This window comes from Tachyglossus aculeatus, chromosome 2, assembly GCF_015852505.1.
Source record: "Tachyglossus aculeatus isolate mTacAcu1 chromosome 2, mTacAcu1.pri, whole genome shotgun sequence".
Lineage (NCBI taxonomy): Eukaryota > Metazoa > Chordata > Mammalia > Monotremata > Tachyglossidae > Tachyglossus > Tachyglossus aculeatus.
Window position 1 is genome coordinate 34,875,448 of NC_052067.1, and position 26,780 is coordinate 34,902,227.

General features: G+C 43.4%; 1 protein-coding gene across 5 annotated transcripts in view; it reads left to right on the top strand.

Annotated features, from left to right (window-relative positions):
- Window positions 1-26,780, top strand: part of NEK11 (NIMA related kinase 11) — a 191,261-nt gene that overhangs the window by 106,193 nt on the left and 58,288 nt on the right. For all 5 annotated transcript variants that reach the window (XM_038769668.1, XM_038769679.1, XM_038769702.1 and 2 more), the window contains exon 13: window positions 20,498-20,646. In XM_038769668.1, the coding sequence (XP_038625596.1) occupies window positions 20,498-20,646 (149 nt within the window). The remainder of the gene's footprint in view (window positions 1-20,497; window positions 20,647-26,780) is intronic.

Here is a 26,780-nt window from a genome sequence, read left to right on the forward strand (position 1 = left end):
ACTCCAAAGAGATCCCAGGGTGACTCAGAGCGCATCAGCGTATTCCTGCAAAATGCACCCTTATGCCCTGTGATATTTGCATTTAAGAGGAATATTAAGCCTTTGGTCACTTAGCTTCCAATCAGTCTACTCCAAAATCTATTTTTGAGAAGGATCATTCATTCATTCAGTTGTATTTATTGAGCGCTTACTGTGTGCAGAACACTGCACTAAGTGCTTGCAAAGTACAGTTTGGCAACAGAGACAATCCCTACCCAACAACAGGGTCACAGTCTAGACTCCCAAGGTTCTAGGTGCCTGAGGTCCTCAATCCAGCTCCCGGAGGCTCTAGGTTCCTGAGGCTAGGTTCCCGAGGTGGCTCCAGCGCCCCGAGGCTCTAGGTTCCCAAGGCGGCTCCAACATCCAGGGGCTGTAGGTTTCCGAGATGGCTCTGGCACCCGGGGGCCCCGGCGCCTGGAGGCTCTAGGTTTAGCATCCTTGGGATTCTCTTTGAACTCAGAGATACTCCAAAGAGATCCCAGGGTGACTCAGAGCGCATCAGCCTATTCCTGAAAAATGCACCCTTATGCCCTGTGATACTTGCATTTATGAGGAATATTAAGCCTTTGGTCACTTAGCTTCCAATCTGTCTACTCCAAAATCTATTTTTGAGGAGGATCATTCATTCAGTTGTATTTATTGAGCGCTTACTGTGTGCAGAACACTGCACTAAGTGCTTGCAAAGTACAGTTCGGCGACAGAGACAATCCCTACCCAACAACAGGGTCACAGTCTAGACTTGCGGGGTTTTAGGTGCCTGAGGTCCCCACTCCAGCTCCCGGAGGATTTAGGGTCCTGAGGCTCTAGGTTCCCAAGGCAGCTCCAGTGCCCTGAGGCTCTAGGTTCCCAAGGCAGCTCCAATATCCAGGGGCTGTAGGTTTCCGAGATAGCTCTGGCATCCGGGGGCCCTGGAGCCTGGAAGCTCTAGGTTCCCAAGGCTCTAGGTTCCCAGGGCTGCTCCAGCATCCAGGGGCTCTAGGTTTCCAAGGTGGCTCCAGTGCACAGAGGCTCTGGTGCCCCGAGGCTGTAAGTTCCTCCCATGCCAGTCCTAGTGCCTAGATCACTGAGATTTTAGACTCAGGAGGTTCTAGATCATTGAGGTTCTAGGTTGCTGGGACTCTAGATCATTGAGGTTCTGGGCTCACGAGGCTCTGGATCATCTGGGTTCTAGGTCAATCCGGTGCTGGGTCGCTGAGGTTCTAGACTCGTGAGTCTCTAGGTCATTGTGGTTCTAGATCACTGAGGTTCTAGGCCACCGAGGTTCTAGGGCATCGAGGTTCTGAGTGTCTGAGGTTCTAGGCCGCAGCTCCCGGTGGCTCTGAGATTCCCAGGGCGGCTCCAGCGCCCCGAGGCTCTAGGTTCCCAAGGCGGCTCCGGCATCCGGGGGCTTCGGCGCCCCAGGGCTCTAGGTTCCTCCCCTGCCTAATTTTAGTGCCTAGATCATCGAGGTTCTAGACTCATGAGGTTCTAGATCACCAGATGAGGCAACAGAGAGAAGTGAAGTGACTTGCCCAGGGTCACACACAGCAGCCAAGTGGCGGAGCCGGAGCCGAGAAGCGGCGTGGCCTAGCAGCGAGAACACAGGCTTGGGAGTCAGAAGTCGTGGGTTCTAATCGTAGCTCCGCCACTTGCCTGCTGTGTCACCTTGGGCAAGTCACTTCACTTCTCTGGGATTCAGTTACCTCAACTGTAAATGTCCACGTCCTCCTCCTGGCCTAAAATATCCCCCCACCCCAGCTTCACATTAGATAGACCACCACTCTCTTCACTTTCAAAGCCATCCAAAAAAAAATCACATCTCCTCCAAAAGGTCTTCATCATCATCATCAATCGTATTTATTGAGCGCTTACTATGTGCAGAGCACTGTACTAAGCGCTTGGGAAGTACAAATTGGCAACATTCTCTTCCTTAGCCCTCATTTCCCCTATCCATTTAGAATTGTACCTTTTAAACACTTGATATGCAACCCACCCTCACCCCCCACAGCACTTTATGTAAATATCTGTATACTCTGCCATTTGCCCTAGCTGTATTTATTTCAATTTTCCGTCTCCCACTCTAGACTGTAAGCTCTTTGTGGGCAGCGAACATGTCTACTAACTCTTGCATTGTAATCTAAGAGCTCAGTACAGTACTCTGCACTCAGGAAGTGCTCAACAAATCCGATTGCTCGATTGATATACATGCTTGAGGGATCATGTCTCACTATTACACTCTACAGATCATAAAAATGAGAGTAAATATTAGCTCTGTTTCTATGTCTTATATGAAATAAGAACCAAACTTTCAATTTTGAAATGAAAAGTCAGGCAGCCATAGCTATTTAAAATAGAAAAATGTAAATACATGTAATTATAGTATTGTGTCTTGCTATTTTTGAATTGCAGTGAATCAGGATTTTGCCACCTCTAAATTTTAAGACTCACTTTTCTCCTTCTCACTTCAGAAATTCCTTAGCAGTCGGGGAAGTCAAACTGCTTTGTGCCGTTTCCAATTCCTCAGCCCTGCTAGCCTTCCCTCTCATCGGTTTTGGGCTGCTGAGGAGAGTCCTGGGACAAATACAGTCCAGGCCACCTATGATCAGGGCGAAGTCATCCTTCAAATGGGAAATATCTTTCCCTTTTAGTGGGACTGCAGCACATCTGAAAATAGAAGAATCAGGGCAACCGGGCTGGGGTAGATCTGTGCCGTTTCCTTTCAGAGATGAAGAGTCTAGCAATATACGGGATCCAGCACACACTGCATTAGTAGCACAGCACCCATGTGTAGGGTGAAGCAGGGTGTGGGGCAGTTAATTCACTATTACAGAAGTGTCAGCCTTAATGAAAGGCTCCTCTGCCCAGATTGTCGTTGAAGGCCCTCCTAGAGACTGATCATCATCAATCATCAATCGTATTTATTGAGCGCTTACTGTGTACAGAGCACTGTACTAAGCACTTGGGAAGTACAAATTGGCAACATATAGAGACAGTCCCTACCCAACAGTGGGCTCACAGTCTAAAAGGGGGTGACAGAGAACAAAACCAAACATACTAACAAAATAAAATAAATAGAATAGATATGTACAAGTAAAATAAATAAATAAATAAATAGAGTAATAAATATGTACAAACATATATACATATATGATCACCTAAGGGCCTCTGACATCATGGGAGATCCCATTTAATAGGCCAGGCGCACAGTGTTTGAATAAGTCCAAAAGTCAGTCTGTCCAGGCCCACTCAAATTTAGAGAGCTCTCCTCACTGTGGGCAGGAAACGTGTCTGTTATAGTGTTGTGTGTTGCCTTCCCAAGTGCGTAGTACAGTGCCCTACACACAGTAAGTGCTAAATAAATATGATTGATTGATTGATTGATGCAAAGGATTTCTCATGGCCCTCTCCCCTCTGACTGCCTTCAGCGTCTTTATAGCCCCCTCTAATTCCTGTGAACACCAGGCACCACTTTTGAGCCAAAAAACTCAGTGGCAGGAGCTGAGGCAGTGGCAAGCTCAGAACCTAAAATGAAAATATTGAACATAAAAGGGTAGGAAGTCGGTTCCAGTCCATCCGAACCTCCGAACCCCCAAACCCCAAGGATTTCCCTGGTTTCACCTGAGACTTCCTAATCTAAGCCCAATGCTCCACTACTCTTCTGACTATTGGCTGCATTTCCTAAAGATCCAGGGCTTTTTGTGACATTTTTCTTGACCTGTAGCATCCTTGGGACTCTCTTTGAACTCAGCGATACTCCAAAGAGATCCCAGGGTGACTCAGAGAGCATCAGGGTGCTCAGCGCTGCTAGAGAAGCAGCGTGGCTTAGTGGAAAGAACCCAGGCTTGGGAGTCAGAGGACGTGGGTTCTAATCCCGTCTCTGCCACACGTCTGCTGTGTGACCTTGGGCAAGCCACTTCACTTAACTGGCCATGTAGTTCATCTTCTAAAATGTAACTTATTCTGTTTGGGAAGGTATTAAAATAATAATATAAAAGGAGACATTTTTGCATTCAAATAAGCTATAAAATGGTATGTTCATGGAGTCTATTCCTCGTACATGAATGATGTCATTTTTAGCATCTGTGTGATTGAAGTTTCATGCTTATTTATAGTGATCATGTAAAAACTATGAGAGGTTATTTTCATCTAAATGTACACTACAATCTCCTCAATTTTCTTAGGCATCAGTTTGCCCCCCTGGACCTTCCTCGGCCCCTAATATCCTAAAATCCTTTCAGCAGTTAACATGCTTCAGGGCAGAGCCATTGTCTATCATTTATAAACCACTAGAAGATTAAGTTCCTTAGCCATGGCTCCTAATTTTCATCTTGCTCAAATGAAACCAAAGGAAAACAAATTCTTGTCGAAGCTGGGGGCCCCAGCGCCCCTTTGCTAGTGGAGCCCGGGACAGATGGGCCAGTGTGGAACTTCAATCATTCCATCAGCGGTATTTGAGTGCTTACTCTATGCAAACCACTGTGCTAAGCACTTTGGAGAGTACAGTAGAGTAAGTGGACACAGTCCCTGCTCTCCAGGGGCTTTCAGCGTAGTGAGGACAGACATTATAATAAATTAGTAGGAAGGGAAGCAACCGGTATGGATGAAACTGCTGTTGGGGATGGGGCGAGTACCTGAGCGCTTAGGGATGGGACTGAGTGCATAGATGATGCAATAATGGGAGGAGGAAGCTTAGTCCAGGAAGGCTTTCTGGAGGAGATAAGAATTTAGTGGGATTTTAAAGATGGGGAGAGCAGTGGAGCTCCAGGCAGGAGGGAGGGGGTGAGAAAGAGGTCAAAGGCGGGAGAGATGGAAGTGAGGCCCAATGCATAGGTTAGAGCAAGTGAAGCAGTGTGGCTCAGTGGAAACAGCATGGGCTTGGAAGTCAGAGGTCATGGGTTCTAATCCCGGCCCCGCCACTTGTCAGCTGTGTGACTTTGGGCAAGTCACTTCACTTCTCTGGGCCTCAGTTCCCTCATCTGTAAAATGGGGATTAAGACTGTGAGCCCCACGTGGGACAACCTGCTCACCTTGTAACCTCCCCAGCGCTTAGAACAGTGCTTTGCACATAGTAAGCGCTTAACAAATGCCATCATCATCATCATTATTATTATTATTATGAGAAGGGATTTGCAGGAGAGGAACTGGAGGCAACTCATTCATGGAGTTTGGACAGGAGAGGAAGAGGAGGGAGTTGGGGCCAATAGCTGGAAAAAGTGCAGTGGGGTCAAGGGAGGATTTTTTCAGGCAAGGAGATACATAGGGGTGGTTGAAAGTAGAGGGAAAGGAGATCATTGGAGAATTAGGGATAAAATGTATGCCATGGAGGGATAAAGTATGTTGTAGTTTTTTTATTAAGATGTGAAGGGACTTTTCAATTCTTCTATTTAAGCTGCACCCTCTGCCCCAGGTTACACCTTGAAAGCGTTGGTTCCAGGGACGGGTTTGAGAGAAGCAGCATGGCTCAGTGGAAAGAGCACAGGCTAGGGAGTCAGAGGTCATGGGTTCTAATCCTGGCTCTGCCACATGTCTGCCGTGTGACCTTGGGCAAGTTAACTTCTCTGAGCCTCAGTTACCTCATCTGTGAAATGGGGATTAAGACTGTGAGCCCCATGTGGGACTACCTGATCACCTTGTTTCCCCCCCAGCACTTAGAACAGTGCTTTGCACATAGTAAGCACTTAACAAATGCCATCATTATTACTATTATTATTATTATTATCCCTGCCATCAGGTCTGAAAGAGGTGTGGGGCTTAGAAAATCACAGGCTCTGGGGCCATTTCCCCAGTTCACTGCATTCTCTGGGTGGTTCTGGGTGCAGGACTGATTTTCTCTGTTTACCAAAGAAGTTTACAGAAGGAGAAGATGCTCAGCTCATCATTAATTTTCCTACCTAGCCTCCTATTCCTGAGACCTGCATATCTAAGAGGCACTCAAATATCCTGCTTTAGCGATGTCAGAGCATCACACATTTTTTTCCCCTTCACACTTCCCAATTAACCAAATTTTAACAGGCTGTCACAGGTAAAATAAAAAGGGGTAGCTTCTTCCATGTGGAAGATGCGCGAAGGTATGTCCTTCCTGTGGGTTACCCAAAAGCATAACCACAAATCAGTGAAAATAGTGGAGCCAGTGATTTGCCATAATAATAATGATGGTATTTGTAAACATGTGCAATACTACCAAGAATGTACACTTTATTATTTAAACTATATATGCTAAGTAGATTAAAAGATGTAGGAATTACATTTAGAATTTATTCATGTACTCATTTCCACCGAAAAGCTCTTGAGGCTGAAAATCAAGTAGCAAAATGCCATAGCTTCAGAATCTGCAAGACACAGCCATTTTTCATCATGCTAGCGGACCAAATGAGATGCACATAGTTGGATGGAATGTTTTTGTGTTATTGCCAAACTTTTCACAATATAACCTCCCAAGAGCATTATCAGCAGCCAAAGCAACCCTTAAATTGATAGTAGAATGATTTTAAGCTTTTGTCATCTTTAAATAAAAACATCAACTATTTGAAAAGTTTGGTGACAGCAAAATATGTTCTTCCCTTGTTGGCATGAGTTTTCAAACATCTTTTTAGATTGATTCTTTTATGTCAACATTGATAAAGTGATATCACTTTGCAGCTTTATTTCAACAGGGCCAGTAGTTATACGTCAGCTGCAAGTACGCATATTTTTCCACACCGGCTTAACTGAAAGAGAAGCTTAACATTCAGGCTCTGTTGTTCCTTTTACTCATGATTCTACAATAAATATGATTCTACAGTAAATCGTAAGCATAAAAAGAAGGAAGAAAACTGACTTTGGGGTGAATATATCCTTCATTCCTCAAAAGTTTTCAGATAGTCTGCTTCGGGTAAGTGTACTACAAAATGGTGATTTGCAAATGCTTATTTTGGTGGCTGCAGGAACATTGTGTGTGGCCTCATCGGGCTATCCAAACAGGTTGATTTACATGAAAAACTCCCCAAGTTTTGTCAGTGCATGATCAAATGCATCTGGTCTCCTCAGACAGATGTCTAATGTACACTTCCGTACTTCCCCTCAGAAACTCTTACGGACTTCATTCAAAGCTTTGTCTGAGTGAAAAGAGTGCACTTCAACTCCACTTATCTAAGCTGTGATTGTAAACTGTGTGCATGTCTGTAATCTAGTCACAATGTGCAAATATCTACGACGGAGTCTTCTCAGAAGTATATTTTGCATCTCTTAGTACACAGGCTTCTGCCTCCATACAGCTGACTGTCAGGCACATAAAAATTCAGGAGACAGCTTAACCTAGTGCTAGAGAAGTGCCTTTTAGCTGTCGGGTAACTGCTCCAGCTGGCTGGCTTATGGAGTGGTGCTGCCAATGGTAAACAAACGTTTGTCATGGGTTGGGGAACAGAAAAGGGAAATCACGACACCAGGCCATAACAGAAAAGGAAATCCCGTTTGACTAACAAGGTGATCTCCCTGCCAGAAAGCAAACAAATTGCTAAATATGTCCTAGTTAATTCACAAAACTCTGTTAATTAGAAAATGCAGCCAGAGGAGAGACAAGTCCTCCTCTTATGTTGCTTTGATAGTAATTTACATTTCCCGGCAATATGAAAACAACTTCTGAAACTCATTCATTGCTGTTTTGCTTGAGGGTTTCAAGCCAGGCAAAGTGCTACTGTAGTCTCTCAAACTCCATTTCTCCTCAGCCAGTTTACTGCTGGAAGGAATTTATTTCCAGGCTTGTCTTTACTCCCATGAAGCTTAGAGAGAAGACAAATTTTCCTCTGTGGTTGTGATCCTAAATCATCATTCTAGAAGGACAAAGTAGAAAAGTATATTACGGGCTTGCCTAAGGGGAAATCATCTTGACACATAAAATGAAGGTACAGATTTCAGCGTGAGAGAGACCCACTTTCGGAACTCAATTCTGTGTGTTGGGGAAGGAAGCTAAGAAGGAAGGAAGAGAAAGGGAGAATAAAAAGTAGAAAGCTTTGTATGTGTTTGATTAAATACAGACCTGTCTCTCACGGTAGATTATATTGGCCGAATGTAAAAAATGCTGTGTATATTTCATTCATTCATTCATTCGGTGGTATTTATTGAGCGCTTACTGCGTGCAGAGCATTGTACTAAGTGCTTGGAAAGCACCATATTTAATTTAGTACATGAAACTGAAAGGCTCATGAATATGCATTTTGATTGAGAAAATTATTTCACTTAACGTCTCTATGTGTGACTGCTTCAGGCCAACTAATCAGTGTGGTTAATTTTAGTCTGAGTTCAGAAGGTTTATTTTGGGAAAGGTCAATGGTACTGATTATGTTTTGATAAAAATATGGTATCTTGAAGTCAAGATGCCAATATTTGTTGCTATGTAAGAGTCCTTTTGATGCTTCCACTGAAATACATTTCTTTCTGGAGTTAGCCAGTATTACCTGTATCAGAGTCGAAGAGATCCATGACAGCAGTTAAAGGTTTTGTTGGGAATGAAAGCACCTCATTTTCTTAAGTAACTTGCTCAAGGTCACATGGCAGGAAAATAGCAGAGCGAGAATTAGAACCCAGGTCCTCTGATTCCCAGGCCCGGGTTCTTTCCATTAGGCCATGCTGCTCCCTTTTATCAAATGCATTTTAAGGGTTTGCGTTGTGTCTTTGAGGTCCTAGAACACAATGTCTTAGTCATTCATGCTTGTAATCCCTGGGTATTAAGTGAATGGAATGGCATCCCACACTTAAATTCATTCATTCATTCAGTTGTATTTTTTGAGCACTTAACTGTGCGCAGAGCACTGTACTAAGTGCTTGGGAAATACAAGTTGGCTATGGGTTTGGTTTGATGTAGAAAAAGGACACAAGGGCTCATCTAGCAGATTTATAATTTGTTCTTACTTTCACCTTTGACCTTCTAAGATTTACTGCCATTCAATTTCCCTTTTTGGGAGGGCATAAACTCTGGAGTTCCCACAGGATGACTATAGCAGAATAATGATCTTAAATAGCTTCAATCTAACGGGATTGAAACAAATGTCATCCTCACCAAATTGCTTCTAAAATAGTCATCATCTCTTGACTCATATCCTTTTCCAATTGCAAAGCATTTAATAAGACCCAGCAGTGTGTTAGGTATCACCTGAGTTTATTCCATCATAGATTATAGTGTACACACAGTTGGGTTTATGTTATCTGCCTCCTCTGATTGACTATCAACTCCTTGTGGGTAGCGAACGTTTCTTGTGCTTCTGTTGTACTCCTCAAGTACTGAGTATAGTGTACAGCATTCAGTAGCTGCTCACTGAATACCGTTTCAGCTAAGACTAACCATCTACATAAATCAGAAAGCTCAGCAAATATCTGTGGGAAAAGTAGGCAGATCACACAACTGAAAATAATTTGATATGCTTGTGGTTTAAATTTAGATTTACAGGTTCAGAGCAGCAATTAGCTCTCCTTCATTATTGGGCTAGGAACTCGATTCAGAGTCTTCCATTCAGGAAAACAACCCTTTTTGTGGTCAGAATTGAGTCATAACTAGCACCTATTATATTGTCATTTGTAAAATATTTCATTATTCATTTATGCGTTGATTGTGTATATTGATCAGATTTTGCCAAGCTGTTAGGACAAAAGGCTTTCAACATCTTTGTATCTCTGTTTTCTCTGCTGTAAAATGTAGATAACTGTGGTCAAAGAGCCCCACTGCCCGGTATGGATCTGTTTTGCCTGGACTTAAAAGCTAAAGTGGTTTCAGGCTTGACGAGAACTTGTAGGGGAGCCATGAGATTGGGTTCTTATGATCTCTCCAGATCCCTGCCAATACCATTCTAAAAGTCATCACCCATACTTTGCAAATGGAAAATGCTTTGAGGTGCTAATTTACATTATAGTCACCAAAGTCTTACCATATATCCCAGTTTAGCAGGGGCAGACCTGACTATCCCAGGCAATTTAAAAAACGTTTGCAAAGATCCTGGAATCGGGATGATTATTGGTGAACTGTTCAATTGACCTTGGGCCAAAGCCATAGCGGCTCCAAACAGTAAGAAATCTTTATGTCCAGGCCTATCTGTTTTTTCCTTATTGATTAAGCATAGATTAAGGATTAAAAAAAAGATCTCTGACTCATAGTTGTGGGTTTCCAATTACAAGTTCCATTCCAGACAGTGAGAAGTGCGACTTAAAATCCCCAGAAAACCGTTTGAAAATGTTTTGTTCAAAAGTCAGCTCTGGGGTTTGCAAACTGTTCCTGTTTACTTCAGTGATAGATGTGCGTGTACATCACAGTGCTGAATCTGGCCCCGAGGTCTCACTTGGCAAATGTGTTAGTGAGAGCTTTGAGTGCCTGCAAATGATGTGGTGGTTGAAAACTAGAGTTTATCCCAACAGCCTTGGAGGGCAACTCTTCGTAAGGAGCTGTGAACATAGGGCCATTTGGAATAATGCTTTTCCAGAGGGAAAGAAGCAAACTAAATTTATGAGTGTGTATGTGTGTGCGCACAGTGAGGTGGGAGGAGTTGAGTTGTGTGAAAGGTGGGTAGAATTGATATCATGCCTTGCAGAATGCTGTGCTACCCACTGTTGCGACCATGCTGACATTATCTTTGTCCAGAAACGCTCTGGGCATATTACTCCCCTCCTCAAAAATCTCCAGTGGCTACCAATCAATCTGCGCATCAGGCAGAAACTCCTCACCCTGGGCTTCAAGGCTATCCATCACCTCACCCCCTCCTACCTCACCTCCCTTCTCTCCTTCTCCAGCCCAGCCCTCACCCTCCGCTCCTCCGCCGCTAATCTCCTCACCGTACCTCGTTCTCGCCTGTCCTGCCATCGACCCCCGGCCCATGTCATCCCCCGGGCCTGGAATGCCCTCCATCTGCCCATCCGCCAAGCTAGCTCTCTTCCTCCCTTCAAGGCCCTGCTGAGAGCTCACCTCCTCCAGGAGGCCTTCCCAGACTGAGCCCCTTCCTTCCTCTCCCCCTCGTCCCCCTCTCCATCCCCCCCATCTTACCTCCTTCCCTTCCCCACAACACCTGTATATATGTATATATGTTTGTACATATTTATTACTCTATTTATTTATTTATTTATTTATTTTACTTGTACATATCTATTCTATTTATTTTATTTTGTTAGTATGTTTGGTTTTGTTCTCTGTCTCCCCCTTTTAGACTGTGAGCCCACTGTTGGGTAGGGACTGTCTCTATATATTGCCAATTTGTACTTCCCAAGCGCTTAGTACAGTGCTCTGCACATAGTAAGCGCTCAATGAATATGATTGATGATGATGATGATGATGCTGAGAAGCAGCATGGTGTAGTGGCTACAGCCCAGGCCCGGGAACCAGAAGGTCATGGGTTCTAATCCCGACTTGTCTGCTGTGGGACCTTGGGCAAGTGACTTTACTTCTCTGGGCCTCAGTTCCCTCATCTGTAAAATGGGGATTGAGACTGTGAGCCCCATGTGGGACAGGGACTGTGTCCAACCCCATATGCTTGTATCCATTCCAGCGCTTAGTACAGTGCCTGGCACATAGTAAGCGCCTAACCAACATCATCATTACTTTGACTACCCATTGCCTTCTTTTGAGTTTCAGTGAATAATCTGTAGTTTGTAATAATAATCTGTAGTAATTATTAGGAAGTGTAATGTAGCAGGTAGTGAGGTTTTTAAACAGCTGGTGCTTCGTTTCTGGCGCTACTGCTGACTGACTTCTAAACCTATTTGCTTCATCTTTTCTGGCTCAGTTTCATCATCACAAAGAGAGGGTGGGGATAGTACTCTTATTCAAGATTAACAAATCAATATTTGCAGAATTGATATTTAGAAATATTTCCCTGACTGTGCTTTCTGTTCAATTCCGAAAGAAAGTGATCATGATTATGGTATTTGTTCTGCACTCATTATATGTCTAGCATTGTTCTAAGCACTGGGGTAGGTACAAGCTAACCAGGTCGAACCCAGTCTCCGTCCCACAGAAAGTGACACTACCTCTTAGCTACTGGTAAAGGAGGAACAATTACACTGATCCAGAATTCTACAGTATGATGATGATGATGGTTACTGTTTATTTCCTATGTTAAATATTTACTTTGTGTCAACCACCGTACTTAATAATAATAATAATGATGGCATTTATTAAGCACTTACTATGTCCAAAGCACTGTTCTAAGCGCTGGGGAGGTAACAAAGTGATCAAGTTGTCCCACGGGGCGGGGGGGGGGGGGGCGCTCACAGTCTTAATCCCCATTTTACAGATGAGGTAACTGAGGCACAGAGAAGTTGTGACTTGCCCAAAGTCATACAGCTGACAATTGGCAGAGCCAGAATTTGAACTCATAAACCCAGGCTCTTTCCACTGAGCCACACTGCTGCCCACTTAGAGCTGGGGAAATTAGAGTAACATTGATTCAGGCACCCTTGGTGGTCCAAAGGGAACTAACAGTCTAAAAACTGGAGGGAGGGATTTGGGACATAAGGGTAGAATAACAGAGCAAAAACTGATAAATTAACCATGACAAAAATGACAGCACGTCACTTTAAATGGGATAGTGTTTTAGGCTCCTCAGATCTTAGTCTAACAGTCATAGCTTTTCCAAAGAACCAAAAGTTGTGTTGGCAAGCTGCTGCAATACCTTCCCCTGTTGATCAATCAATCAATCAGTTGTATTTATTGAGCACTTATACTTGCAGAGCACTGTACAAAGTGCTTGAGAGAGTGCAATATAACAGAGTTGGTAGACATGTTCCCTGTTTACAACTAGCTTAAAATATAGAGAGGACAGATAAATAAATAATGTATTTATTGATATAAATAAATTACAGATAGGTACATGAGGCTGTAGGGCTGAGGGAGGGGTGCAATAAAGGGGTGCAAATCAAGTGGAAGGGTGACAGAAAAGAGTGGGAGAAGAGTCTTAGTTGGGGGAAGGCTTCGGAGATATGCTTTAGTAACGTTTTGACGTTTTGAAGGTGGATAGAGTGATCATCTTTCAGGTATGAAGAGGGAGGGAGTACCAGGTAAGAGTCAGGCTATGGGCAACAAGATAGATGAGATGGAGGTCCAGTGAATAGTTTGGCATTAGAGGAACGAAATCTGCAGGCTGGGGTTGTAGTAGGAGAGTAGCAAGATGAGGTAAAAGGGGACAAGGTGATTGAGGGCTTTAAAGCCAATGGTAAGGAGTCTCCGTTTGACATGGAGGTGAATGAGCAGCCACTGGAGGGTCATGAGGAGTGGGGAACCATGGACCGAATGTTTTTTTAGAAAAATGATCTGGGCAGCAGAGTGAAATATGGACTGGAGTGGAGAGGCAGGAAGGTCAGCAAGGAGGCTGATAGAGTAATCAAGATAGGGTAGGATAAATGCTTGAATTAATGTGGTAGCAGTTTGGATGGCCAGGAAAGGGCTGATTCATTCATTCATTCATTCAATTGTATTTATTGAGCGCTTACTGTGCACAGAGCACTGTACTAAACACTTGGGAAGTACAAGTTGGCAACATATAGAGACGGTCCCTACCCAACAACGGGCTCACTGTCTAGAAGGGGGAGACAGACAACAAAACAAAACATGTGGACAGGTATTAGTGATATTGTGAATGTGGGACAAGGCTTCTCCCTGCAGAGATGGATACTGCCCCCGTTACTACTGGTAGGGGGGGGGGGGGGGGGGGATGGGGAGGAGCTGGGGGGGAAGGGGGCAAGGGAGAAGGGGGGAGATCCCATCTGTAAGGGATGCAGCTTTCCAACATCTCTTGCCTCCCTGGACACTGAAGAGAGTGACGTGGGGTAGATGGTCGATCCAACACATAGTGGGTACAACATGGTGGAAGGTGTAGAAGGAGAGGCATCTTCCAGAACTGATTTTAGGTAGCTATTCTCTGTGATTTGCTTTAGCTTTAATTGTTGGCTTCCTAACAAAATGAGGAAGTAAGTGAGTTCTGAGGAAGTAAATAAGTTCTAATGAAGTAGATTCCTCTCATGCTGTTGATTTGGGAAATCTCATTTGAAGGAGTTACATTCAGGTCTCCAGTTTAGCCAGCTTCCCTCATGATTAGCTCAACAGTTGTCAAATTGTTCCTTTTCAAGGACCATGGGAAGTTCTGTGCAACCATTCTTGTTAAATTAATCCTAATATTCTCTTCTGTCATATCCTCTCATCCCATCCCACTGATGCTTGTACATATCTATTCTATTTTATTTTGTTAATATGTTTGGTTTTGTTCTCTGTCTCCCCCTTCTAGACTGTGAGCTCACTGTTGGGCTCTCTACATGTTGCCAACTTGTACTTCCCGAGCACTTAGTACAGTGCTCTGCATCCAGTAAGTGCTCAATAAATATGATTGATTGATTGATGCATGAAATGGTCCCTAAGAGAGGCTAAAACTCCAAAGACTCCAAAAACAAAAACTGGAAGTCAGAAATCAAAGTTTGATTTTTGTTTTCTTTTTTGTTTCAACTCTCTTTCAGCATAATCATATCATTTCCCTCAAAGAACAAGAGAATTTTAAGCTAAAAAAAACCCCAATTTTCAAAAATATTAGTGTAGAAATAGGTACTTCCCAGGGGAGAAAGGAATGCCTCAGATTAGTCCTTTGGTTTTCTCAAGTCGCTTGTCATTTCGCTTCTAAATTCAATATTTATTAATGAGTTCTGTTATAATATTAGATATATGGAAAGAGGCAGCCCAATATCATGGTTACAGCAAAATGTAGAGAGCCAGGGCAACTCTGTTGTGCTGTCCCAGACACCTTTTCACCATGCCCCATCACTTGACCTTTTTGCTGAAGTGAATAGAGCTGAGAGGGCCTCTCTGGCAAAGCCAGAAGTGTGGCTTTGCTGCGACTTTCAGATCCAAGATGATAATGATGGGAGATCATTATCTTACTTCAGAAATGGTGGTTTGAGAAGACAGGATTGAGAACCTGTGTAGAAGAATTGATTATAGTAATAATAGCCTGTATAGTACCACCCATACTCTTTCATCATATTCTTGTGGGGCACAGACTGCCGTGAATGAGTAGATGGGCAGGGATGCTTCACATGGCTAGGTACGTATGTGTTTTTGGTCAGTGTTAACCAGATAAAGGCAGAACTGGGCTGAATACGTGCCTGTGATCAAAATGCTAATAGTCCCATTAGTATTAGTTAATAGTTCCATTAATTAGCAAGATAGAAGCTCATTGTGAGCAGGGGATGTGTCTGTTCATTGTTGTATCATACTCTCCCAAGTGCTTAGTACAGTGCTGTGCACACAGCAAGCACCCAATAAATACAGTTGAATGAATGAATGTGTATAAATAAAGATAGATATACATATACATAGACATTCTGTTCTCAATCTACACTCACTCCCTTGGTGACCTCATTCGCTCCCACGGCTTCAACTATCATCTCTACGCTGATGACACCCAGATCTACATCTCTGCCCCTGCTCTCTCCCCCTCCCTCCAGGCTCGCATCTCCTCCTGCCTTCAGGACATCTCCATCTGGATGTCTGCCCGCCACCTAAAGCTCAACATGTCGAAGACTGAGCTCCTTGTCTTCCCTCCCAAACCTTGTCCTCTCCCTGACTTTCCCATCTCTGTTGACGGCACTACCATCCTTCCCGTCTCACAAGCCCGCAACCTTGGTGTCATCCTCGACTCTGCTCTCTCATTCACCCCTCACATCCAAGCCGTCACCAAAACCTGCCGGTCTCAGCTCCGCAACATTGCCAAGATCCGCCCTTTCCTCTCCATCCAAACTGCTACCCTGCTAATTCAAGCTCTCATCCTATCCCGTCTGGACTACTGCACTAGCCTTCTCTCTGATCTCCCATCCTCGTGTCTCTCTCCACTTCAATCCATACTTCATGCTGCTGCCCGGATTATCTTTGTCCAGAAACGCTCTGGACATATTACTCCCCTCCTCAAAAACCTCCAATTGCTACCGATCAATCTGCGCATCAGGCAGAAACTCCTCACCCTGGGCTTCAAGGCTGTCCATCACCTCGCCCCCTCCTACCTCACCTCCCTTCTCTCCTTCTACTGCCCAGCCCGCACCCTCCGCTCCTCCACCACTAATCTCCTCACTGTACCTTGCTCTCGCCTGTCCCGCCATCGACCCCCGGCCCACGTCATCCCCCGGGCCTGGAATGCCCTCCCTCTGCCCATCCGCCAAGCTAGCTCTCTTCCTCCCTTCAAGGCCCTGCTGAGAGCTCACCTCCTCCAGGAGGCCTTCCCAGACTGAGCCCCTTCTTTCCTCTCCCCCTCGTCCCCCTCTCCATCCCCCCGTCTTACTTCCTTCCCTTCCCCACAGCACCTGTATATATGTATATATGGTTGTACATATTTATTACTCTATTTATTTATTTATTTATTTATTTATTTATTTTACTTGTACATTTCTATCCTACTTATTTTATTTTGTTGGTATGTTTGGTTCTGTTCTCTGTCTCCCCCTTTTAGACTGTGAGCCCACTGTTGGGTAGGGACTGTCTCTATGTGATGCCAATTTGTACTTCCCAAGCACTTAGTACAGTGCTCTGCACATAGTAAGCGCTCAATAAATACGATTGATTGATTGATTGATTGATTTGTCCCTCAGATTCTCCCCCCTCAGGACTGTACGCCCATTGTGGGCAGGGATTGTCTCTCTTTATTGCTGAATTGTACTTTCCAAGCGCTTAGTACAGTGTTCTGCATGCAGTAAGCACTCAATAAATACGATTGAATGAATGAATGAAAAGAAGACACCACCGATCCTCTCAGGATGAGAAAAAGTGAAGCCAGGATGACAGCTTCAATGTCATCATATGCAGGGATATCTAATGATATCACACACCATTTGTAGGTCCCAAAAATTTCTTATCACCAGGCCAACAGGGCTGGTTAACATGGCACTGCTCTGAGGGAAGGATGATGAGTTTTTTTTCCTTCAATTATTACAAGGGGTCACTTCAGTGGATTCTGAAAGAAAGTAAGTTTTGGCAGGAAAGGTTGATTGTCAGGATCCTTGGTGCTAATTTCAAAACTGGCGTGTACATAAAGTAAGGTGTCAGCATTAAGATTGACTTCCACAAATGCTTCCTCTTTTCCGTTTTAAACTTTATAATTTCCTGCCTTGGGTAATGACATGCTTCTCTGCTTGTTCTAACAAAAAAGGATCTGCTGACAGACACCCTGACACTTTTCTCCGTCAAATTCACACTTTCCTGATAAACCCACACTGTGGGGAAAACTGGAATTTTCTTCCCCCACAACCAAGTTTCCATCATACTCTGCACTGGAGGAGCAGGTGTCTTAATATGCAAAGTGCAATTTAATTTCCCATTATGCTAATAACTGCATGGCTCTTCTGCTCTATGAAGCTCTTGGAAGGTGGTGAAATATTAATATGGTGGAATTGTTGGAATCAGAAGAAACATACTCTATGATCATTTAACAACTGGAAACAAGTCAGTACTTTGAATTCGCTTTTACTGCAACCATGTTCCAGTAAGCAGTAACTTTGACTGTGTTGTTAGTCACTGTACATCTTTTGGAACGTGGAATGGTGCCAAACCTGACCCACTTAAGTCCACGTAGGCAATACATCTCTTCTTCTATCCCTGTCCAAACTTCTCCAATGGGTTGTATTCACCCACTTCTTCCAAATCCTGTCCTCCAACTCTCTTCGTGACCCATAACAATCCAGTTTCTACCTCTTTCACTCCACTGAGACCACTCTCTCCTAGGTCATCAGTGACCTTCTCTTTGCCCAATCTGATGGTCTTCACTCCATCATAATCCTCCCCAACCTCTTGGCTGCCTGGATCACTGTGGATCATTCCCTTCTTCTGGAAGCACTTGGTTTTTCTGACAGAGTCCTCTCCTACTTCTCCTTTTACCTCTTTGTCGTCCTTCTCAGTCTCTTTTCCCAGCTCTTCCTCCCTCTTCCACTCCCTAAAAATGAGTTTCCTTCGTGGCTCAGTTCTGGATCCCCTTCTCTTCTAAGTTCTGCTCTCACCTGTCTGGGGAGGTCATCTATGCCCATGGCTTCAACTGTCTCCCAAATCTACTTCTCTCCTTGGTAATCTTGCATTTCCTTCTACCTCCAGGATGTCTTTATGTACCACTGGCAACTTAAAGTCATTAAGACCAAAACTGAATTCCACATCTGCCCTCCTAAATCCTCTCCTCCACCTACCTAACCTTCCTTTCACAGTTATCAACACCATCCTACTAGTTTCTAAAGCCCTCAACCTTGGCATTTCTTTTATGCCTTCCTCTCTTTCAACCCCGATTTTCAGTCGGTCCCCAAATCTTTCTGGTTCTTCCTCCCCAGTGTTACCATAATCAGCCCATTCCTTTCCATCCAAGTGGTTACCAAGCTTGTCCAGGGGCCTGTCATATCCTAGCATGACTTCAAGCTTTCCCTCCTCAGTCTTTTTCCCTCTCCAGCCCATGCTTTGCATTGCTGCCCAGATCAGATGAGTAGATGAATGTGTTTATGGGTAAATTGCTATGAACTTCAAAGGTGTCCATAAAATACTATGACCACAGTGGGAAGAGTCCTGGACTGGAGAGTCAGGAGACTTGGACTTTTTTTGTCCCAGTTCCCCCAGCTTGGATGAATTTGGGCCCGTCACTGATTCTTTCTGTCTCTTTGTTACTGCCATCAAAATGGGGATCATAATACCTGTCAAAAATAATACCTGATGATATGATTGAGTAAGGTTTTAGCAGATTGTTTGAAAGTGGAAAGTGATCAGAGCTTTTCAGGAGAAAGATATGCAGGTGAGATATTATTTCTGTCAGAGTAATAGAGCCTATAATAAAGAGCAAGCCTTTTCATCCGGCAAGCCATGGATGAGCTTCATTATCTTTTTAACCGGAGAGTATCTGAAAAGAGAATCTTTCGGACAGTGCGATGGTTGATCTTTTCTCTTTTTGTTCTGTGGTGAGCTGGATCAGTTGTAGTGCATGCCCTGGGCAGTTATCGTTGGTTTTCTTGGTAAACATATTCAGTCATTGCCTACTCAGAGTATGGGAATTCCAGAATGCCACACTGAGGCATCGGTTATTCGTCTGACTCCAGGGTAAGAGGAAATTAAAGCTATTTATCAAAGAGCATTTTCCCTCACAGGCCAAATTGACTGTTAGTGCAAACAAGTGATCACTTGCTGCCCATAAAAAACACACTCCTGCCCATTTGACAAGCACAATCCCAGGAGCTTTACACTTCTTTGAACTTTTCTTGTAGACAGAAATCCCCTCTGTAAGGCAGGGCTGTTTAATTTGACTGGCCATGCCAACATATGGTGGTGACATTGAGGGGGCTAGGGAAAGATAATCAGACACAAAGAAGGGATTTTGCATCTTCTTTCTGCACAGTGCATTTTTCTAGACAATTTCTTACTTGAGTTGAGATCGTGTTTAGCAGCCTTTCCAGATTTATATTCTCCCAGGGCTCCACAGTTATTCTAAAGGAACCCCATGAGGTTTTCATGAGCAACCCTTTGGAAAAATTGGGTAACGCAGTGACAGGTGAAGAGATTTGCACGTCACATAATGAGTTAGCTGCAGAGCTGAGATTAGAAATTAAGGAAGGGAGGTGGTTAATTGGTTAAGATGGTTAACTAAGCTTGGTCTTGAGTTCTGCCTCGACGATTTGCAGAGTGTTTTTTTTTAAACCGCTGATAATCTCTCTTCTTCAACTTCCCTCCATCCATCTACCTTTCTCTTCCAGTAGCAAAGTGTGGATGCTGTCACTGTACTTGATGGCAATGCACTTTGGACAGCCTTAGATAAAAGTGTTATTTTAAGTGTCAACTTTTTAAAATTATTAATATTAAAACATCAAACAAGTTATGTAACTCTTACCTGATATAAACAAACACGTACTTTTTATCATTAATTTTTTATAAGCATTCTGCTGAATGGATAAGGATTGAACCTACTATGTTTAAGAGCTAGCTAACTTTTGTGCCTCAGAAAACTTCATAGAATCTGCTCTAGATTTATGAAACCAAATAATTTTTCACTTCTAAAATGTCACCTCTAGCATTTTGACCTATTTATGTGTGCTCACCTTTAACATTTTTGATTTGATTCTTAGCTAGAACCTTGACCCAACTCCACTTGGACTGTTTGGCCTGAGAACACGTAGACATTATATAACAGTAGTTATTGCAATGCTGGAACACCTTTGCTTCCTTGGTCCCTTCCCTTGAAATAAGCTTTCTTTTTTAAATGGAAGTATTTTCCAGTAGAATTTTCAAAATTGTTTTATGCTCTTGCTTTCCCTGAACTTTCAAACACAAAAGTAGTTTCCTCCTTTTCACTAATCATTCACTTTAATGAAAAATTACATTGCTCTGGATTTTCTTAGAAAGCTAAGACTGAGCTCCAACTCATTTCTAAGCACCAACAGTAGACTGTCTTGTTTATACTTCTGTTTCCTTAACTCCATGAAAATGGCATTCACCTTCCCAGTTCCTAATCATTAAGTTATGGTTTCATTCCAGAAATTCCTGAAGATCCCCTTGTAGCGGAAGAATATTATGATGACGTGTTTGATTCCTGTTCTGAAGAGAGTGAGGAGGAAGTGGAAGAGAAAATTCAGGAAGAAATGGTGGACTATGAAACATCCCAGACAGTTATAGCAAATCAACAGGTGAGTGCAGTCTTCAGAAATGTTGGAATAAATCTTAAACCCTAATTTTTCCAGGTGAACCCACAAAGACTGTGTGAGTGGAGATCCAAAAATTTACAGCTAGTGGATTTATATTCTAACAAAGACCAGACAACAGTTGACCCTATCTGTTCAGGCCACATGTCCCAATAACCACTTATCTGGTGAGGAAGGAGACAAGTTGGTGGTGTAAGAACATACAGTGGATTGTCCTTTTTTCTCCAGGCTCCTACAACCCCCTTCCTCCCTAGGGTTGAGCCTTGCACCCTTCTCATCATGAGCCATATTCCGCTAACTCCGCTATACCCATCATACACTGTATGGATTGATTTGACCTCTGCTAGTGAGGTTACTCAAGTTTTTTTTCCATTTGACAGTGAATGAGTCACTCTACAGACAGCAAGACTAAGCATGTACCTTCAGGGGTACTGTGAAAAGAATTATTGATGTAGGATAGATCTGGTTTAAGGAGAAACTGAGAGACTATTATAAGCAAAGTATAAAGAAGCGATCAGCAGAACTTCCGAGTTACGGAAAGTGTGTTGCACCAAATGTTTTGTCTATACTAGTTTATAACTCACTTATCAAACTTAACGCCCACACCGATAAATCTAAAATATGACAAACTTGTACTTGGAAAGGAAATAACTTCCCCTTACAACTTAGTCCGTAGAGAAGCGGACCAGATGCTTGGGAACGTACAGTAAGCGTAATGCTTATACTCTGGTGCCAAATGCATGTACTGAAATGAATAGCATTCCTATCTGGCTATTCCCCCACAGTCTTTCTCCCTTTCGAGTCTCAGGTCCCAAAATGTTCTGTTGGCAATGTCTTATGTTTCCCAAATGTGGACTGTTCATTTTAAAAGACACGGTAGGCTTCTAGCAGCTAAAGGTGATTGCACTTTTTGTGATGAAAGACAAATAAAAAAGGACTTTTAGGAGTTGAAATTGTGCTTTGAGCTTCTAGAGCATGAATCTCCTATTCAAGTTAACCTGATAGGCTCTCCAATTTCACTATGCTTTCTTGACTCTGACTGTTGAGCAAGGATTCTATGAAGTAACTATCTGTTCATCAAGAATCAGAGAAATGTTGTAGGGCAAGTGATTGATTTTACTTGGACAGGATCGCTGACCTGCTGGGATCCTATGGATTAAGACAGCTGGAAGTGCCCAGGCCACTCTGTTGGAAAGACAATCCTTTGGGTTGCACTTCCGTGTTTACGTGTTTGCTTGGTTTCCTGTATCCTCTATTTGTTTTGTCTTCTCTGCCTCTCAAGTTTTCATCTGACCCCGGTCCAAGTTATCCCCAACTTCTGTCATTAAGCATCAATCAGTAGATTTTTTTTTGGAATCATTGGCCTGTTACCTGGTTATTAACTGAAGACAGCAGGAGATATAAAGAGAATTTTTAATAAAGCGGAGTAAATGAGGCCGAAAGTGAGATTTAGACAGATTGACAGGCACGCCTGAGAAATTCACAAGTTTGTGACAGTTTGAGATGTTGTAATGTTATAGGTGACAGAGAGGCTTATTGCGAGTCTCATTTTACAAAGATGAGGTTCTGTTCTCCCCACACTACCCACCCTTTGAAACCCTTTCTTCAGGAGGTTTTTAGGACCCCCGAGGGAGGTGAGAAGACCCAAATAAATGACTGGTTTCAGGACAAATCTGTTCAGGATAAATCAGCTCTGCTCACTTGTCCGGTCGGCTGCTGAATAATGGCTTCTAGCTCCCTGTGGTTAATGGATGTAAATCAGCATTGGTCTTGGGAGCTAATGAGATCGAGCTTTAGGATTCAGAATGAGGGCCATACTTTTGAGCAGGCTGTATGCGATGAGGTCACTTTGTGGCTTGTCTATGGCTGTGGGAAACCTAGAAAGCAGTAATGAGAGAGGTGATGGCAGAGAAGTTAAATGCTGCGCTCTGCCTCCCTTCTCACTGCCCCCCATCCCACTCCCACTATAGGCTGTCAAGAAGAGATCGTTTGGCTTGAAGAAATCTCTGAAGCTAGGCATAATGGTCAGAACAGTATGACAGTATGCATTTTCTGGGGTGGCTGCCTTAGCTCTGGAACTTTGTCTGTCATGGATCTGACCAGTATTGCTCAGCAGGAGGCATGTTGTTCCAAGGGGAAGATAGCTAATAGGAAAGTATCATCACTGATAAAGAATCATAGTTTATCTGCAGTTTTCAGTGTCTGGAATAGTTTCAAAATGCTCCTCATTAGTGCAGCCGTGAAAATCAGCCCTGGCCCACATGCTGAGAGGGACGCTATTTGCTGCAAGCAAGTTACTTTGTTACCAGAAGCTAGAGAGAAAAGGCACAATAGAAGGAGTGGCAGGAAGAGGAAGATTTGGAATTGATTAAAAAAAATGAGGAGGGGATTATGCCTATTTGGGGAACTCATTTTTTTAAAAAAAATTTGAGGCTGCAGGTCTAATAGAGAAGCAGCGTGGCTCAGTGGAAAGAGCACGGGCTTTGGAGTCATAGGTCAGGGGTTTAAATCCCGGCACCACCAATTGTCAGCTGTGTGACTTTGGGCAAGTCACTTAACTTCTCTGGGCCTCAGTTCCCTCATCTGTAAAATGGGGATTAAGACTGGGAGCCCCCTGTGGGACAACCTGATCACCTTGAATCCCCCCAGCGCTTAGAACAGTGCTTTGCACATCGTAAGTGCGTAACAAATACCATCATTAGTAAAAGTCCACACAGAAAGCTTTCCCCTGTGATGAAGTAAATTCTCCCTTTCTGTCTACAAATATTTAGAAGTTACAAATGAGTAAAGCATATACAGCAGAGTCATAGTAAGGGACTAGGAAGCTAGTGTAGCGATTGTTTCCAATCTACTAGGAAACTCTTCCGATTGAATGAACTACTGGTATCATTGAAGGTTCCTGAAACCGTTAATTACAAGCCACTGTGTGCTGATGGCTGTACTCTCAATACATGCATTCCAGAAGACATGAATGGATTATAAACTACTTCACAGAAGTCACTGCAGCACAACAGATTGACAGAAAGTGGAAGAAAACCAAGATTCTGAAGTTAACTTACTCTGCCTCATTCTCATTTCTCTTGCCTTCAGCCTCTTGCTCACGTCCTTCCCCATGTCTTGAACTCCTTCCCTACCTCAAATCCAAGACCATAGCTCTCCCCATCCTCAGACCCCTTCCGAAATGACATCTCTTCCAGGAGGTCTTCCCTGGTTATTTTTTAATCCCCCCAGGTAAAATCCCCTCTCCAACCACTTTAGCACTTCCAATGTCACCTCCACCCTGAGTACTCATAACCACTTAGAAATTTTTGCCCTGATAACCTAAGCAACTTATACCTTATTTCATTAATCCTTTATTCCCTTTTCCTTCCTCCTCCTAACTGTAAATTATCAAAGTGTCTGCCTCTCTTGCTCTAGGTTGTAAGATCCTTGAGGGTTGTCTGCCATTAGTGAACTCTTCAAAGCACACAGTACAATGCTCTGCATAGTACAATGCTCTGCACCTAATTAAGTGTTCAGTAAATAGTACTGATGATGAATGCCTGGAAAGATCAGATAATAAGGCTGAGAATCACTCTTAGCTTATCAGCTCTGAGGCAGTATCATAGCATTATAGCTTTTCTGGGTGGGATATATGAGGAAAATGGATGGTAGCAGTATCCACTATACGGTGAAATAAAATGGGGTTCACAAGTTGGGAGCACCGAGCGTATGTCTCAAAGGAATGGAAAAAAACAGTCTTAATGTGGAAGGGCAGAAAACTTCTGAGAAACAACTGCAATAGGGAGACGGGACTGGTGTGCATTTGCTCTCCTTGAATAGAATTCAGCCTTGGTAATAATAATAGTAATAATGATAACAGTGGTGGCATTTATTAAGCGCTTACTATGTGCAAAGCACTGTTCTAAGTGCTGGGGGGATACAAATTGATCAGGTTGTCCCACGTGGGGCTCACAGTCTTAATCCCCATTTTACAGATGAGGTAACTGAGGCTCAGAGAAGTTAAGTGACTTGCCCAAGGTCACATCTTGGTATCATCTTTGACGCCTCACCCTTCTCCTGCTTTCACATTCAGCCTACCTCCAAATATTGTTGATTTGTTCTCCTCAGAAATATGTCACCAGTCTGTCCCATCCTCTCCACTCATGCAGCCAATCCTCTCATTCATGCACTGGTTATATCACCATGGAACTATTGATTTGGCCTCCTCACCAACTCCCTGCCTCCAACCTTTCCACCTCTCAGTCCACACTCCCTATTGCTGCTTGAACCATCTTCCTCACATGTCACTTGGTACACAGCTTCCTGCTTCTCAAAATTTTCCAATGGCTGCCCATCGCTCACTGTATCAAGCAATGGATACCACTAGCTTTAAGACTAGCAGCTCACTCCACTTTACTTTTAGCTCTCTTCATTCCCTATTTCCCTGCTCACATTCTTCATTCTTCCTAAGCCCACCTCCTGCTTGTATGCCACTCTCATCTTTTCCACCACCAACTCATTGCTCACAGTTTCTCCACTAGCTCATCTCAACCTCCGTCCTCCTCAACTTCAAAGCCTTCAGAAATCCCACGGCCTTCAAACAAGCCTTCCCCGACTAATTATCAGTTCCTTGATTCTAATCGGCCCTTCAACTCTTTCATGTGTGTACAAACACACACACACGTACATACATATCTCCATCCTGAACACCTGTGTGTACAGTTGTATAAATATAAATGATGATAATGGTATTTGTTAAGCGCTTACTATGTGCAAAGCACTGTTCTAAGTGCTGAGCACTGTTCTAATCTGTCCCCTGTTAGAGTGTAAGCTCCTTGTCGGGACTGTGTATTATACTCCTCTTGTCTCTCTCAAGTGCTCATAACAGCGCACTGAATTCAGGTGCTTAGTAAATACCATTGCTACTGCAATAGTGGGCAGATTCTCAAAGACATAGGTGTAATAATAATAATGTTGGTATTTGTTAAGCGCTTACTATGTGCCAAGCACTGTTCTAAGCGCTGGGGGGATACAAGGTCATCAGGTTGTCCCACATGGGGCTCACAGTCTTCATCCCCATTTTACAGATGAGGGAACCGAGGCACAGAGAAGTGAAGGGACTTGCCCAAAGTCACACAGCTGACAAGTGGCATAGTTGGGATTAGAACCCATGACCTTTGACTCCCAAGCCCGTGCTCTTTCCACTGAGCCACGCTGTGTAGCAAATGAATTAGCAATGACAAGGTTTACATACACACAGGGTGTATGTCAGTCGCTTCTAGCTCTTTTCGAAACATCTCTGTCATTAATCAAGCATTAGTATTTGTGTGTCTACGATGCCAAGCACTGTATTTAAGTACCGAGAGGTGAAAGACATTGTCCTTTTTTTTTTTTAATGGATTTTATTAAGCGCTTACTATGTGCAAAGCACTGTTCTAAGCGCTGGGGAGGTTACAAGCTGATCAGGTTGTCCCACGGGGGGCTCACAGTCTTAATCCCCATTTTACAGATGAGGGAACTGAGGCACAGAGAAGTTAAGTGACTTGCCTAAAGTCACACAGCTGACAAGTGGTCCTTGCCCTCAAGGAGCTTACAATCTAATGGAGAAGATACACAAATTATTTATAGCTAGTAGGAGATGGAGGGAGGATAAGCAAGTGTGAAAGGACTGGCTCCCTTTGTTCTTCCCCCATCCCAGCCCACAGCACTTACGTATATATCTGTAATTAATGTATTAAGGTCTGTCTCTCCCTGTCTAGATTGTAAGCTCCTTGTGGGCAGAGAATGTTTTAGTTTACTGTTGTATTTTACTCTCCCAAGCGCTTAGTACAGTGCTCTGCACACAGTAAGCACTCAATAAATATGACTGAATGAATGAATGAAAGGAAGAAACAGGAAAAATGGATAAGAGAATAAATAAGTAGGTAGAGTTTGTGAATCATATATGTGAATGCTACCTAAGTGCTAAAATGGCTGTTGGGGTGACAGCACTTGAAATGAGTTCAGGGAGGGACTGAGTGATTCCTGATGGGGGTAAGATTTCAGACTATTCAAGGGGCAGTGAAGAGATCAGAAATGTAAGAAAGAGTAACCCAGTGGAGAGCCTTGAAACCAGTTTCAAGCAGGAGTTTCGACTT